Source organism: Haliotis rubra, unplaced genomic scaffold, assembly GCF_003918875.1.
Source record: "Haliotis rubra isolate DU_JTF1 unplaced genomic scaffold, ASM391887v1 Scf693, whole genome shotgun sequence".
NCBI lineage: Eukaryota > Metazoa > Mollusca > Gastropoda > Lepetellida > Haliotidae > Haliotis > Haliotis rubra.
In genome coordinates, this window is record NW_025767405.1 from 157,638 (window position 1) to 172,264 (window position 14,627).

Here is a 14,627-nt window from a genome sequence, read left to right on the forward strand (position 1 = left end):
TGTCTGCTGACAAAAACTCCCATAGGCAAGAATCCAGGGCCAGTTTGAAGCAACTGAGAGACTCAAAATCAAATCTTCAACAAGACTCAAGATCAAATATACAATATGGGCATGGCTCCCGCACAAGCTTGCATAAGAATTCAAAGCCGCCACCTCCCCAACGAAGCTCAAAATCATCCTTAACTTCTTGCCCACAGACATCAAAGTCAAGTTTAAATGGCATGGAGAATGCTACAATAACTTCTACAGGATCTGTCCAGTTTCAAGAACTTCATTCTCAGAATATCTCAGGGTTCCAGGGCATGTTCCCAACATCTGGCATCGTGTCCTCCCATGGCCTATCCAGCTCAGGAATGTCCGACCAAGGACAGTTGCCACGGGAACAGCAGGCGGAGGGAGCAGAGGCTGCTGCTGCTGTACCTGCAAGTCCGGGGTATCCTGAGGATGATGATAGCTTTGATATGCAGCCCCCTGCTGGCGACATCAAGGCTATTGTGGGATACATTGGCTCAATCGAGATGCCAAGCAACTCTAGTAGACCCCACCAAAGGATTCAGTCTTTAAGAAATGCAGTGCGAAGACTTCGCATCGAACAGAAGATTCACACTCTTGTTCTTATGGATGTAGACTCTGAGGGTGTTAAGTTAACAAACGCAATGGGAGCCAGTATAGCCCATTACCCAGTCGACAGACTAGCATTCAGTGGTGTCTGTCCAGACGATAAACGGTTCTTTGGAATTGTGACGCTTCACGCCCCAGGTGATGATATGAGCGAGATGAGTGTGCAGCGGGATGATGCACCAAGTGCCAGCTCATGTCATATCTTTATGGTGGACCCAGAGCTAAGATCTCATAATAGTCATGTTCAAAAAGCCAAAGCTTTCAATATACAATGTACTGTAGATCCTGAAACTCAAAGATGTCTGGAGTTCCCCCGTTCTGCAACTCCTATAATATTATCTGTAGCCAATCTGTACAAGGACCGTCCTCGTGGTGTGTATGAGAATGATATTGTCCAGTCTCAAGCTCTTGCTGACCCAGTTCAGGCCGTCCAGCGCAGTAGCAGCAACAGCAGCAATAGTGACAGTGGTCTGGGTTTTGGCCGCGAGGACAAAGTGAATGAACGTGTGTTTGTTGTGGACATGCCAGTAGAAGTTGCTCAGAATCAGGAAGTAGCGGAGGCTTCTGGAAACCCAACACGATCAAGCTCGAGTCGTGCCCTTCATCATCTCTCTCCTGATGTGAACTCCATGCCCACACCCAGACACAATTTCTCCCGACCTCAGTCGGCCATGGAGATTCGGCGTGGAATGAACACTTCGACCAGCAGTGAGGAGTGTTGGCAGGGTAGTAAACTTAATCCACGTGCAATGCCTGATCCGATCTCAATCTGGAAAGCAAGGTCATCAGATGACCTTGAGAGACAAAATAGTGCAGAGACATTGCGTATGAGCATGCATAAATTACTTCAAGCTAGACAAAGACATGCCAGTGAACAGAATCTAAGCAGTGATACGGAGTCACAAGACTCGCGGGACTGTTTTCTGGGCAGGAATGGGTTTACAGCCCCACGACCAGTGTCTGCTCCATTTGCTCAGTTAAACTTCATTAAGAGTGAGAAGGTTGAGGCTGTAGATCTTGCTGCTGGGAAACTGAGCCCGCGAGCATTTGGTGCAGTGGCCAAACACACTGGCCGATCCCCTTCAGCGCCTCCCATCCCGTACTTCCATGGCGATGAAGAAGATGATGATTCCGAGGAGGAAGATGATCCATTTGTCCGTGGAATCATCTCACGACTGAACAGAGACAAAGCTCTCGGCCTTGCAGATGAGGATCCTAGACGCTATTCTGAAGGATTTGCATTGGCAAGGAAGGTAAGTTGTCACTCAACAAATTCTTGCTGCGTAATTTTCAAACAACACTGTTTGGTGAAAGTTTATGGGTGTCGACTTCTTTAGTTTGAGGAACACAATGTTTCAGAGTATATTCTTACTCCTTCATCAATTGAAGGAATACAAATATTCTCAGAAACGTCATGTTTCTCAACATCCATAAACCCTTGTCTTTATGTGTATCACTCTAAATGCCGTTCCAAGACTGTATGAAAGGCAGAATGGACTATGGTGCATCAATAGGCTTAGAAAGAGTCTTTGCAAAATACATTCCCATATTTCAATACAGTTGTCCTTGAGTTCAACAGTGAAACAGTAAAGACTAGTTACAGTTTGTTGTGACAATGTCACACTGCACAGACACACATGGTCATCTGGTGATCAGTATGTCGTGGTGTAGAATCCTGTTGAAGACCCTCATTGTGAGGAGCGAGATTTACTCTTGTGCTTCTGTGCTGTTGCCTGTCAAATCAAATTGGCTGGAAGTGACACTTTAAAGTTTCGTTAGTCATCTGAGACAAAGTGAAAGGAATGTGCTCACTCAGTTGACATCATATAGCTCTGATTGTGGATGGTGTCACTTAACTTTGTAAAATTGATCATAAAACACTTGTTAACTGCATTCATTGAAGTGTTCAATATGTGTGACAGGTTAGCCTATGTATTATTTTAGTGGGGCTTCACACAGCTACTTCTAAAACTTTGCAAGAGTTTCCCCCCTTGGATTATTCTGGCTGGTTGGGTTGCGATAACTGTTAACATTCATACCTACTTCAGTAGGGTATCTTTAATTGGAAAGAATGTATTGACATATTAATTCATATGTTGATAATGTCGATAAGAAATGTATATTCCTGCTACAGAAATAGTGCTTAATTCACATGCCATGGCACTAGGAGAAAATATGTGACCTCATCCCAGGGTATGATTTGACGTGGCATTCTTGTCAGTTGTTCCTGTTGATTCAGGTTCATGCTTGCATTCATTAATTACTGGTTCAAGTGTTCATTAGTACTCTTAATGTTTTCGTAAAGATTTGGTAAATATAACTTAAATAGGGGATATATTTTGAAGGATCTCCAAACAATTTTGTTGTCCTCAGATCAAGTGGTTGTCAGTAGTAGAATGTGTTTGAGAATGTCTATTTGAGGAAGAATAAGTGCAGCTTCATCCAGATATATATTTTAAGCTATTCTCTTACTTTTCAAAGTGTTTTGTGGATCTGCTGACTGTAAATTCTGTTGAATGTAAAAAGTTTCAGAGTTTGTGCTTTCTTTCTTTTCAAAAGCTGAGAAGGCGTTTCACTAATGTGCACAAAAATGTTACCGAAACAAGGACCCACTGTCAGTGCATCTATATTTGTAATACAAAAGATATTTTCATGTAGAAATGTTAAGAAACTCCATGTTGTTGCAAGGATTATTTCAACCAGTGATGTCATGTAAACATCTATGCCCTGGCATCTTCCTGTCAAAACTGAGCTATCATATGCTCCACTGTATGAAGAAAGGGAGGTTACTCCAGTTCTCTTTGCTGATTCACATTTTTATCACTCTCCGGACAGATGTACTTACAGGTCAAGGTGACATGTTTTTCAAACCAGAATCTATTTGTCAAGGAACTGGCAAAAGCACAAGGCACTTCTGTTGCCGTCTTAATTTCCTCTCATATAGGAATGTTCAATTGCAAGACGTTTTGGTTTATGACCCCACGTTGGTTGGTACAAGGAAGCCCTCTTCTGTTTGTCATGAATTTGAAAAACATATGAGGGATATATATTTGTGGCGGTTTAAAAATTGTGTTGTATATCAATTGTGTTATAATAAATATAGCATTACGATTTTGAAAAAGTATATTTAATGGGAGGCATTAATGCAAAACAGAATTTCTGTTCACTTTGTCAAGTTTGCATTGTTTAGCAACCTATTAATAACTGTGTTGCAGGCTCTCCGCCATTTTAAATTTCATGGAACAGCAAACCTGTATTTGGACAAATTGGAGAAAAAATTGAATTTCTTTTTAAAAGATTTCCAACTATTGATAGGTATTAACCTGTAAAAAGATCCATAGAACTAGTGTAAGGAAACCACTTAAACTAGTCGTCAGTTGCGATTTTGTGTATATCAGCTAAATATGAATTTCGGATGTGTCAAGATGACATTTCACACATAACTTGTTTATTGTTTCTACAATTTGGGGAATTGAGATCCCTTTCAGACACTGACTTGTATTGGAATGAATCACACCTTGTGATAGACTGACTCAAACATCAGAAATGCAGTTGTTGAAGGTGAACAGTGTTTGGTAGCATAAACCAAATCAGTATAGGAAAACGAAACACTTCGAATCAAAGTAGGCTGGGTACTGAAAGTAAAGCAGTGTTTGCATTTATGGGTTGTTCCTTTACTTTTGTAATTTTGTCAATTTTACTTTTGTACAGGACAGAACCAATTAAGACGCTCAGATTCAAACTCAGTTAATATGGTATTGAATTCTTTCTTGACTTCTGAGATGCATGGATGCCCAGGGTTTCTCGACCTACTAGAAAACTGATATTCATTACCAAGTCTACTGCAATTGTCAGTACAATACAGATATTTTTCCAAATCACCAGACATGTGGCACATAGTTTTATTTCCTGGTTAAGTCCTTGGTGCCTGAATTGGCTGATTTTTGCCTGTTAACATGGTTAAAGTTAAACGCTGTGTGAAGTTTTTTGGCAAAACAATTCAGGTCATGGTTGGACTTCAATTGAGGCAAACATGTCTCCCCTACAAGAAAGTGTAAGGAATGCGTCAAGAGCAACAGCTAAGCTTTATCCTGCCCTTGATTTAATGCATGTTTTCGTTGGTTGAATTAAGAGAAAGTAAACCAACCCTGCTGTAATGATATTGGTGCAGTATTATCTACCTCAGGGCAGTGATCCTCTGTAGCCACGTCTCCAACAGCTATGATGTCAGCTGTGGATCCACGAAGATAAACAAAATATCAAATTAAAACAATAGGTTATTAGATATGAAAAAGTGGTGAGCTTAATGTGATGTCTACTGTCAGGCAAAACAAACCTCAAACTGAACTTCTTGTGTTTTGGGACATTAGACCGTAAGCCATTGTTTTGTAATAAGTGTTGGATCTGTGATTATTACAATGTAACATATAGTTATCAGGGGTGGAAATAAGCCATTGCCCGACGTCCGAGTCCAGTGATTTTTCTGTTGGGCAAGCAAATTTGTATATCACACTGTACCGGTGTCCAGTTTACTTTCCAACGTTAATTATGTTGTTTATTTTAAAAAATCAACAAGAAAACGTCCGGTATAGTGGAAAAATTATCAGGGCAAGTGATTTTACATGTGCCACTGTACCAGAGTACACTAGCAATTATAAAGTTATTTCCACCCCTGGTTATTGTGAAATTGATGATATCAATATCAATTTATAGCCTAATGGTTAAAATGGTGAAGTCATTGACATTTCAAACCTGGATTTGATTCCCATGTGAGTACAATATGAAGCACATTTCCCATGTTTTTCCTGCCGCCATATAGCAGGACTATTGTTTCTATGGAAATGCTTCACAGAAAGGCTGTTCACTTATTTATATTTGCTATCATTGTCATTATAAACAGAGGATAACATGATAAGTGGTAGCCTACGTCTCAACAAGGACATTCATAGGACTCAACAAGTGGGTCTATCATTAAAATACAACTATTTAGATTCTTGGTATGTCATGATGGGATGTAAGTTTCTGTGTCATGAGACCATTAATCTGTTTGATACCAGAAACAAAAGTATTTTATGAGAAAACAAAACTGCCTTACATGTTGGATTGGTGTGGAGGCGTGTTTTGAATCAGCAAGGCGAGGTGTTGGAGATATGACATATCCACGCTCTCAAGATCTGCAGGGTAATTCTGTCATCTTGCCGTCTGCCAGGGCGACAGATCCAACACCTTTCATTCGTTTGTAATCACTTGTAATCTCAGTGTTCAAAAGAGCATTAGCAGGCTGGGAGATTTGTTATATGAAAGTAGAAGTGTATATAAGTGTATACAAACTCGACTGACGTGGGGGGCAGAGGACGGTCGTTTGTCATAAATCAGTCAATATTCCGTGTAATGATTGCAAAGCGACTGGGTATTGTACCCTGTTATGACTCCATTTATCTTACTCCCCATCCAAGCTGACAGCCTAGCTTACTAGTTCTAGAAGGTGTAGTGTCAAATTACAGCTCATTTCATTGCAAATTCCATCCTTGTTGTGGTATTTGTAGACATATTATTCTCAATCATGAGCATGGCAGTGGGCTTTTGTTCCAAATCTCCACATCCAAATGACCATGGAGCCAGGTATTCATGTGACAGCAGTTCATATGAGGTTCGATTACTGGGTACAAAGAAGACAGAACAGTTTACATTAGTTAGACTTAGCCTGCCGTGTATCCTTTGTACTGGGACTGAAAAGCCTTATAACACAATATTGAAACTGGGCGTGCATATACATATGACTTTATGCTGGAGGTCGGTTAAACTGCCCGTTCATAAATTTATGTGCAAATATGAACAATAAATAGATTAGTTGATGTGAAGTTTTTCAGTTTCACAAAGTTGAGTTTGTTGAAACATCACATGCTTCGTACACAGAAACAGGACTGGCACCAGTCTTCTTACTTTTAGTTGATGCAAGTGGACTTGTTTAAGTTGCTGTGAGGTAGAGATTACAAGTGTCTGTATGAACTCACCGTTTTGCATTTGTCATGGTTTGGCTGCTTGTGTTGGACAATGAATTTCAAAACTGTCAAGTTTATGTTGGAGAACTGATACCAACTAGGATGTGGTTACATCGAGAAGTGAGTTTTTAAGATAAAGCGCTTTACCTTACAAAAATATGAATTATTTAATTGACTTTAGACACCACCTTCTCAAATTTCATAACCATCGGAAATTTAAGCGGGAATAATGAATTTGAGAAGCCTTCTTTGATTGTGTCTTCAGAAAGAGTATTTTCCTGTGTAACATTCTAATTGATAGGAATTAGTTGTGTGGACATCTTACAAAATTTGTCCATTCTTTTAATGACAAATCTGTCTTTAATCAGTCAGTTTTTCATTTGATTTTTGTTATTTCAACATTTGTCTATTGTACAAGAATGTATATATACAGACTAAGCAGAAACTTATCAATGCCTTCACTCACCATGGCTACATACAGCTGCTAAGGTTTTTGTATGCAGACTGTTAATGTTTCATAACAGAGCATTAGCAAATGGCTGCCTACCAGACAGATGTTTGAATGGTGTATTTAGGTGTAACGTAACTTGCACTCTGTTCAGAAACAAGTGATGGAGAGTGGCTGTTTAGCTCTGAATGTTTTTAAATGTGCTTGGTATTTGCTTGGTAAGAACGTCAAAGCTGTCGTAAGAACACATCTATTCAAGCTCTTAGTAGAACTAAGAAAAAACATTGTCCTCGATTGTTGTGTGGGTTTACAAGCCTGCTTGCAATACTCACGGAGACCTGGCATATGGGAGCTGTTTGGACTTAACTGGTGTGACTCTGTGGACTGAACACGCAACTGTCGTTGACACTAGGGTGCCACATCGAGAGTCCGTCCACCATCTCCGGCCAGCCTTCTACATACATAATGGATGATGTAGAGATGGATTTAAGCCTGGATTTGCAGTAGAACTTTTTATCACATGTGTGACATTGTAAATAATTTGTATGGTGAGAGAGGGGGGCTTGCAATTTTGGAATGCAAGCCATGTTAAAGTTGGATAGGTTACGTCACGTGAAAACAAGCGGACACATTCTTGTGCATAAGAAGCTGGCAATAAGGAAATACATGTCCAAGGTAAGATCCAGGTTGTGAATAGAGTAAGGTAAGATCAGAACATCCAGGTTGTGAATATGTAAAAATACACCTGATGCTTATAACTCAAACATAATACAATTAAGACAATTTGAAATTGCTTTCATGCAACTGAGCTATACAGTATCATCATAGAATATAGAACGAATAATGGATATAAACTGAGGTGAAAACAAAAGGAAACACCACTTCATGGCAGTGTTCCTTTATTTATTCTCAGATTTCCTCCCACAGCACTATGCAAAGCTGGTGATGAAAACTTTAAAGTATTAAAGGAATGCTTGAATTGTCCTGTGTTCCCTTATTTGTTTCTCTCAATATATTTTCAATAAATTTCTGTAAATTGTACAAATGTCATTTAGTTGAGACATGACAGTGCACCTGAACTGGGAAGTTAATAAAATTAAGTTTTGCTTATATGCACTTGTTAGACAAAAAGTCTCCACAGGGTAAATATTTATTGTAAAAGATTATTTTCAGTAATTCAAGGTAAATTTGTTTTCAATTGCCCTGTGATTGGTACACAGTATTGTATTACCACACAGAGTATTACAGTGTGAATATTGGGCGTTTGGTGTTTTATCAGATGACTGAGGTATAACTTTGTCCCTGAATACATGGTATATATTCACAAGGAGGTAATGTTGAACCCACCTGTCTGTCTCTGTTCAGGTACATTGTTATTAGTCCTGTGTGAACTGTTTATGTTGACGCTGGGTATTCATAGTCACTGGAGTTTGACTTGAGACGGTGATCACCTTGGCGTGACGTACTAAACATGACTTGAAACTCTGGGATCCGACATGATGCATTTGACGGATGTGACATTTTATAATTTTCAGGTAGGCCGATTATTTTCACAACCTGGCTGAATCTTCCGAGTTAGTTTCGTGAAGTGGGACATTTGGGTTTGAATGTTGCCTCTGTACGTTGTGTGACAGGTCGGGTTCATATCACTTTGTTTCACCCGAATACCCGTCATATGATAGCCTTGTCACTAAACTAATGTGGTGTCCAATACCTTAATCGAAAGTAATTGCCCACTTCCAGCCATTGCCAGAATGAATTGACTTAGAGCATACATGAAGTTGCTGTCTTTAATGTTTGGCATGTTTTTTCTTATGATGTTGACAACCGTCTGAGACAACCAGAGCGAAACACTTTAGCTAGAATGACTATACTTGTGAAACATATCCATTTGTATTGTGTACTTGTTTGGTTTTTGTATGTAATAAGTACAGAATAGTGACCTCAGATATTTTGTTCTACCAGTCAAAATCACATCTCTGTTTTTAACCTGATACAAAAGCAAATGAATCCTGACAAATCAACCACTTCTTAGGTCATCTTGTGATTTTATGAAGTATTTTTTTATGAGTAATAAAAGTATTCAGATCTCTTTATCCCTTTGTTTAAATCAGTGATGAAAAATCTTCTGTGCATTATTATTAAGACCCTTGCTTTATAATGTGTGAAATGTTTACCCAGTCTAGTTACGTGCTCAGATCAAAACGGGAGAAAATGTAACATGACATCATCTAATAAGAGGGTAATCAGCTTAGTTAAACCCAGATGACTTGTAATATTTCAAGTCATGTTGCTGATGACTTTCTATTTAGTTTTGTTTTCACTAAGTATGTCCAAAAGATGCATACAATATTAGGCAGCATGCCAGACCTAATCATTACTGTGTCGCCTCTTGGGAACCTAGGTTAGAATTGGTCCCCGACAGCCATTCCTGGTTGTATTAAATGATCAGGCTTGGTGACCTGGTTAATGACATGTCACCAATTAGTGTATAGATTCTTACTTATGTAGTTGTGGGCAAATTCAGTAGCCAGCAGGAGGTAGAAGTGTCTAAAGTAATGTGTGTCAGTGTGTCTGTTGTTTAGTGGTGTTCTTTAGCAGGTACTGTTTATATTACAGCTTCACAATGTCTACATTGAACTAAATGAATCTAGACCAGACAATCCAGTAAAGGATATGAATTGCAAACTCCAGGCCAATAGATATTACATTCTTCACAGAGACTCAGCATGAATGGCTGGTGTAAGACTGGAGGTCCTGCCAGGCCCCCCTGTGTTACAGACCTGATATTACACAAACCATGTTGATATTGACTTCCCTCTGTACTCATCAATAACGCTGCCATTATGAAGATTCTACCTGTTTGAGTATTCAATGAAGGACACAGAGATATAACATAGACTCCCACTGACATGTATCGCCAGGTACGACAGGGCACACAATGTTGCTAAGTATTGTCAGATGTGCCAGTCGAGGGGTTGTATATTGGGTTGTACTGCATGGTAATACAACCTTATATATTTATACCCCACCTTGTTAAACATGTTCAGTGATAGTCATTATTTGGAGTTGTACATGGAGTCCATTACTACTATGTTGCTGGGACAAGACAAGAAATTAGGCAGCGTTTTGTTGATGGGTGGGCCCCTTTGTTGGCAACTTTCAAATTTATATATATATATTTTAATTAGAATGTTGTCTTCTTCTTTAAGCTCTACTTTCAGTGTTAAATACTCCGCTACATGATGGTGTTCTGTGTAAGGTAGTCTGGCTCAGGATTCCAAGAGTCTGGCTCAGAATGACACTCAGAGGACAGTGATGTTCATCAACCCAGTTGAGTGAGTGAGTGAGTTTAGTTTTGTGACTCACCAATATTCCAGCTATATAAGCTGCAGGGGTTGAGATGGCAGTCTGTAAATAATTGCGTTTGGACCAGACAATCCAGTGATCAACAGCATGAGCATCGATCTCCAAGTTGAGTCTGACCCAATGGCATTCAGTCTCAAAATTGGGAGTCAGCAATCTGAAATTATGTGTAGCCAATGGTGTCACCTGAAAAATAATTTCTAGTGCTTTATGTGGTGTACAACATATTACCTGTCTAGTTGATACAACTAAATGATGATTTAAATTAATTGGTTTCACAATATATTAGCCTAGGTGTACAACAGATGTACTCTGTCTAGGTGTGTTGATATTCCGCAGGAAATGGATTAGTTGATACTAAAAACTCTGCCTAGGTGTACAACAGATGTACCTGTCTAGGTGTGTTGATATTCCGCTAGTTGGGTGTACAACAGATGTACCTGTCTAGGTGTGTTGATATTCCGCTAGTTGATACAACTGGGTCTCCTCATTGCCTCTATGACATCCATTGTATACTGCTCTGACCAGGAGATGATTGTTGAAGAGGGGTGGGGGAGTGAGTGAAGGGGAGTCACTGTAGGCAGTTGCCGCATTTAGTCTATAGCGCATTTACTCTATAGCATCCATTCTGTACTGGCCACCAGAGTTCACTGGGAAGGGACCAAGGTCATGTAAACCTCTGACATGATGCCTCTCTTTACACTTGGTGTTAGGCTGACAGTGTTAGGCCACTGTTTGCACACAGGTTTGCCTAGATAGACCAATCAATGTGCTAGTTTAAACACTAGTTACAGATATCTCTATCAGCCTGTTGACTGCATATTCATGAATATTAACTCTTCTGTGAATATGTTGGAATGTGTGTGTGCAAAATTTCATATATAGATATTGTTCTCTGACCTGTGCCAATTTGTCATGTCTCAAGAGAGATGATATAGAAAATGGGAAAATGTCAAATAGTTATAACCAAGATATCTAAAGAAAATTGATAATTGGTATGTAAGAATAAACAGTTTAGACATAATAAAATCGTAATTATGTTGGACATTGCAATAAGTTGTGGTTACAATAACACTGTAAAACTTCATAAAGGCAAAATAGATCATTTTAGTGAGATTATAAATGCCAAGGAATTGTCAGTTGACTGAGCATATGAAGGAAGACATTGTGTGACTGTGAGAACAAGAGAGGCATTGTAAAAAGGGATGACATTGTACATTGTACAGCTGAAATGTCTAGTAAAGCTGTTAACTGTAAAAACTTAAAAAGGAGTTTACTTCGAAACAGCACAGAAGGTTGACATTGTTAATGTCATAATGAGGTTGTTCACATTGTACTGCTGCCTGTATCTGTCGAGCTGAGGAGGGGTGTGACAGATTTACGACCCTGTGTTGTGTGACCCGATGATGGGCAGTTAATGGACATTACACAGATGACTGATGCCTCTATGTGAGAGTGTGTGTCTGCTGCAGAATTGATGCACTTGTCCGGGTGATAATGGACTGAGGAGGACCTGACAGTGATAAGTTCCGGTGAAATAAGGTACCAGATCATTTCTTACAACTATCGACTTGTAGCAGTGCTTCTGATTTCCTGAGCCATTAAGTATTTACTCCCATAGCAGAGGTACAGATAAGCTGCATATCTGCGTAAATATTTATGTGAAAATTCAATTCCTATAAAGGCTATTGCGTACAAGTACGCTTGAAGTTTTGTAAATACTCAATAAATGTGATTTTACATGCGTACACACAAAAATATCAAATCGTAGTTTGCGCAACGGTGGGTAGATAAAATAACTGAAGTATTTTGAGAGGTTCTATTTCTGGACATGAACTAGACAACTTGCAGTCTTTCTTATTGTTTCTCATATTACAGATTAAATGTAACTCACAAACACTAACATTTAAACTTGATTATATTTTTAAAATTAATGGAAAATGGCAAAATACCCAATTGAGTTTGAGTGAGGTGAGTACAATTTATTTGGTTACTCAAAGGAAATTTGTATACCCAAATGAGATGAAGACAAGTGAGTACATAACTCAATGACCCCAAAAGTTATCGGTTGCTCTGCGTAGTGTTCACTGTGGGTATTTCTAGTTTTGTTAGGGTATTCAGTGTATGTCAACTCCCATGAATCAGATCTGCTGTTATAAACCAATCACAATAATAATGTTTCTGTAGATCGATCACTGCAGCAGAATTCATAGAGATATGATGCCCTCATGGGATCTGCAAACAGAGCTCTGTAAAGGAGTATGGTCACTCAGACTAAGGAAAATAAAACTTTGGATACTTAAGCAATGTTTTTTGTCTGATTGAGTGTTTTAGTTTTGTATGCACACTTGTATGCAGGCAGTGACAACAGAGATCTATTTTGTGTATTATACATAGATATGTAGCTGATCAGGGGCTATGCTGTAACATACCTGACAATTAAATGGTGATTATCATATTTAATGGAGGAGTATGATTAACATTGAACACACTGCATAATTAAGGTGTACAAAAGAAAATACTTTCCTTAAAACTTATTACCCCTGATACGGGTTCTAGTGTGGAGTGCTGTTTGTACCAAGGACTAATGGCTGATATCAAATACTCGGGAAAAGAAGTGAAGGGTTACATTGCAGTTGTAATTAGCTTTTTGCAAAATAATAATTATTTGAAGGTTTTGGTAACCAATATTGTAAATATTTCCCATTCAGCTTCTAGTGTAGATCACATTTCCCGTAAATGGTCTTTCAGCAGTGTATCATTTAGATATTACTGTTAATACAACTTGAATTTGAGTGGCATATTAGAAGTTGGGAAGTACAGTATAGACAAACTTTATGGATAGCAACATTTTGTGTTTCGTGAGTGTGACGTTTCGATACAGATTCTTGTACCGTTGTTAAGCAGGGAACTGTACAAGAATCTGTATCGAAATGTCACTCTCACGAAATACAGAAGTTGTTATCCATAAAGTTTGTCTATACTCAACTTGAATGTTGAAAAGATGTGTATACAGAACCCATATAATGGATTATATGGTCCCTGGTGTATAGAAACGAAACAATTTAGAGTTGTCTAAAGAAACAGATATTTGCTTCAAAGACGTATGTTTTTTCTTAAAATGAAACAGATTTTAGAGGTCAGATTTGAAGCCACTGGCATGGTATAAATCAACAATCTGTTCCTGTCACTGACCAGATTGAGGTCACTCAGGTGTGTCATTGCCCTTCAGGAAGGCGAAGGTCAGAATGAGGCTGGCCCCTGTCGGGGTGATAATGACCGTACTGACCTTCTGTTACATCACATTGTGTAACATTGTACAGTCACAGGTAGAGCAGGTTAGATGTCACATAGGTAAAACTATCCTCTGTCATCATAAGATTATCAGCATCAAATTAAAAGCCTTCAATCTCTTTTCTTTTGATGGTTCAAAGATTCCTGGATTTGATTTAAATGTTGAGTAATAATTTGCTCTTTGAACCAGGATTTGTCTTTAAAATTGTTACTAAACTCGGACCAGGTGAAAAACTTTTAAGTTAAGTGTAATTTAAATATTAGCTCACTCATTCAGAGAACCAGTTTATTGTCATTTATCCAGGTCATCAATACAGCATGTTTGACCTTCACATTGAAACACAGGCCAAATAAATACCCTGTGTACCCAAACCTATTGCATGTTTATGATTATATATGCAGAAATATTTGTCAAATCAGTCTACTTTAATTTTGATATTGTGGACACGTATGAAGGAGTTATTAATTCAATACCTTTACATAAAGCCATAGCCACTGTTTGAGCACCAAACACACGCTGTATGCCATCACTGCTTACAATGTGTGACGGTCTCCTACAAGTATTGTCACCAAACATTTTCCTATTTGGATTGTCTCATACTATTGCCTCACACTGACGCTGGGTCAAAGCAGCCTTGGGATTAATTGCTATTTCCAGCCATCATGTAACACTGATGCTTCAAACTACGTCAACATTTAGGGATTTCCATCAACCCCTATCAGGGATCACCACTGCTTGATCACAGCAGCCTACATCAATTACCATTCAATAACATAGGTACAAGATAAAAGACGTACAGTAATTACCTACACTAATGTTATCCTTAGAATAAATCCTGGCCACTTCCTCTCTTATTGTTATGTTGCTATCATGAACCCTAGGGAGCAGCCATTGA

General features: G+C 38.8%; 1 protein-coding gene across 3 annotated transcripts in view; it reads left to right on the top strand.

Moving 5' to 3' along the window:
• Positions 1 to 97: 97 nt before the first annotated feature.
• LOC124258449 (regulator of G-protein signaling 12-like) overlaps positions 98 to 14,627 on the top strand; it is a 41,725-nt gene continuing 27,195 nt past the window's right edge. For 2 of the 3 annotated variants that reach the window (XM_046692545.1, XM_046692546.1), the window contains exon 1: positions 98 to 1,874. In XM_046692545.1, the coding sequence (XP_046548501.1) occupies positions 222 to 1,874 (1,653 nt within the window). In that variant the 5' untranslated portion in view covers positions 98 to 221. Of the gene's footprint in view, positions 1,875 to 8,505; positions 8,607 to 14,627 lie in introns of those variants that run through there. The other variant, XM_046692548.1, reaches the window with a different exon arrangement.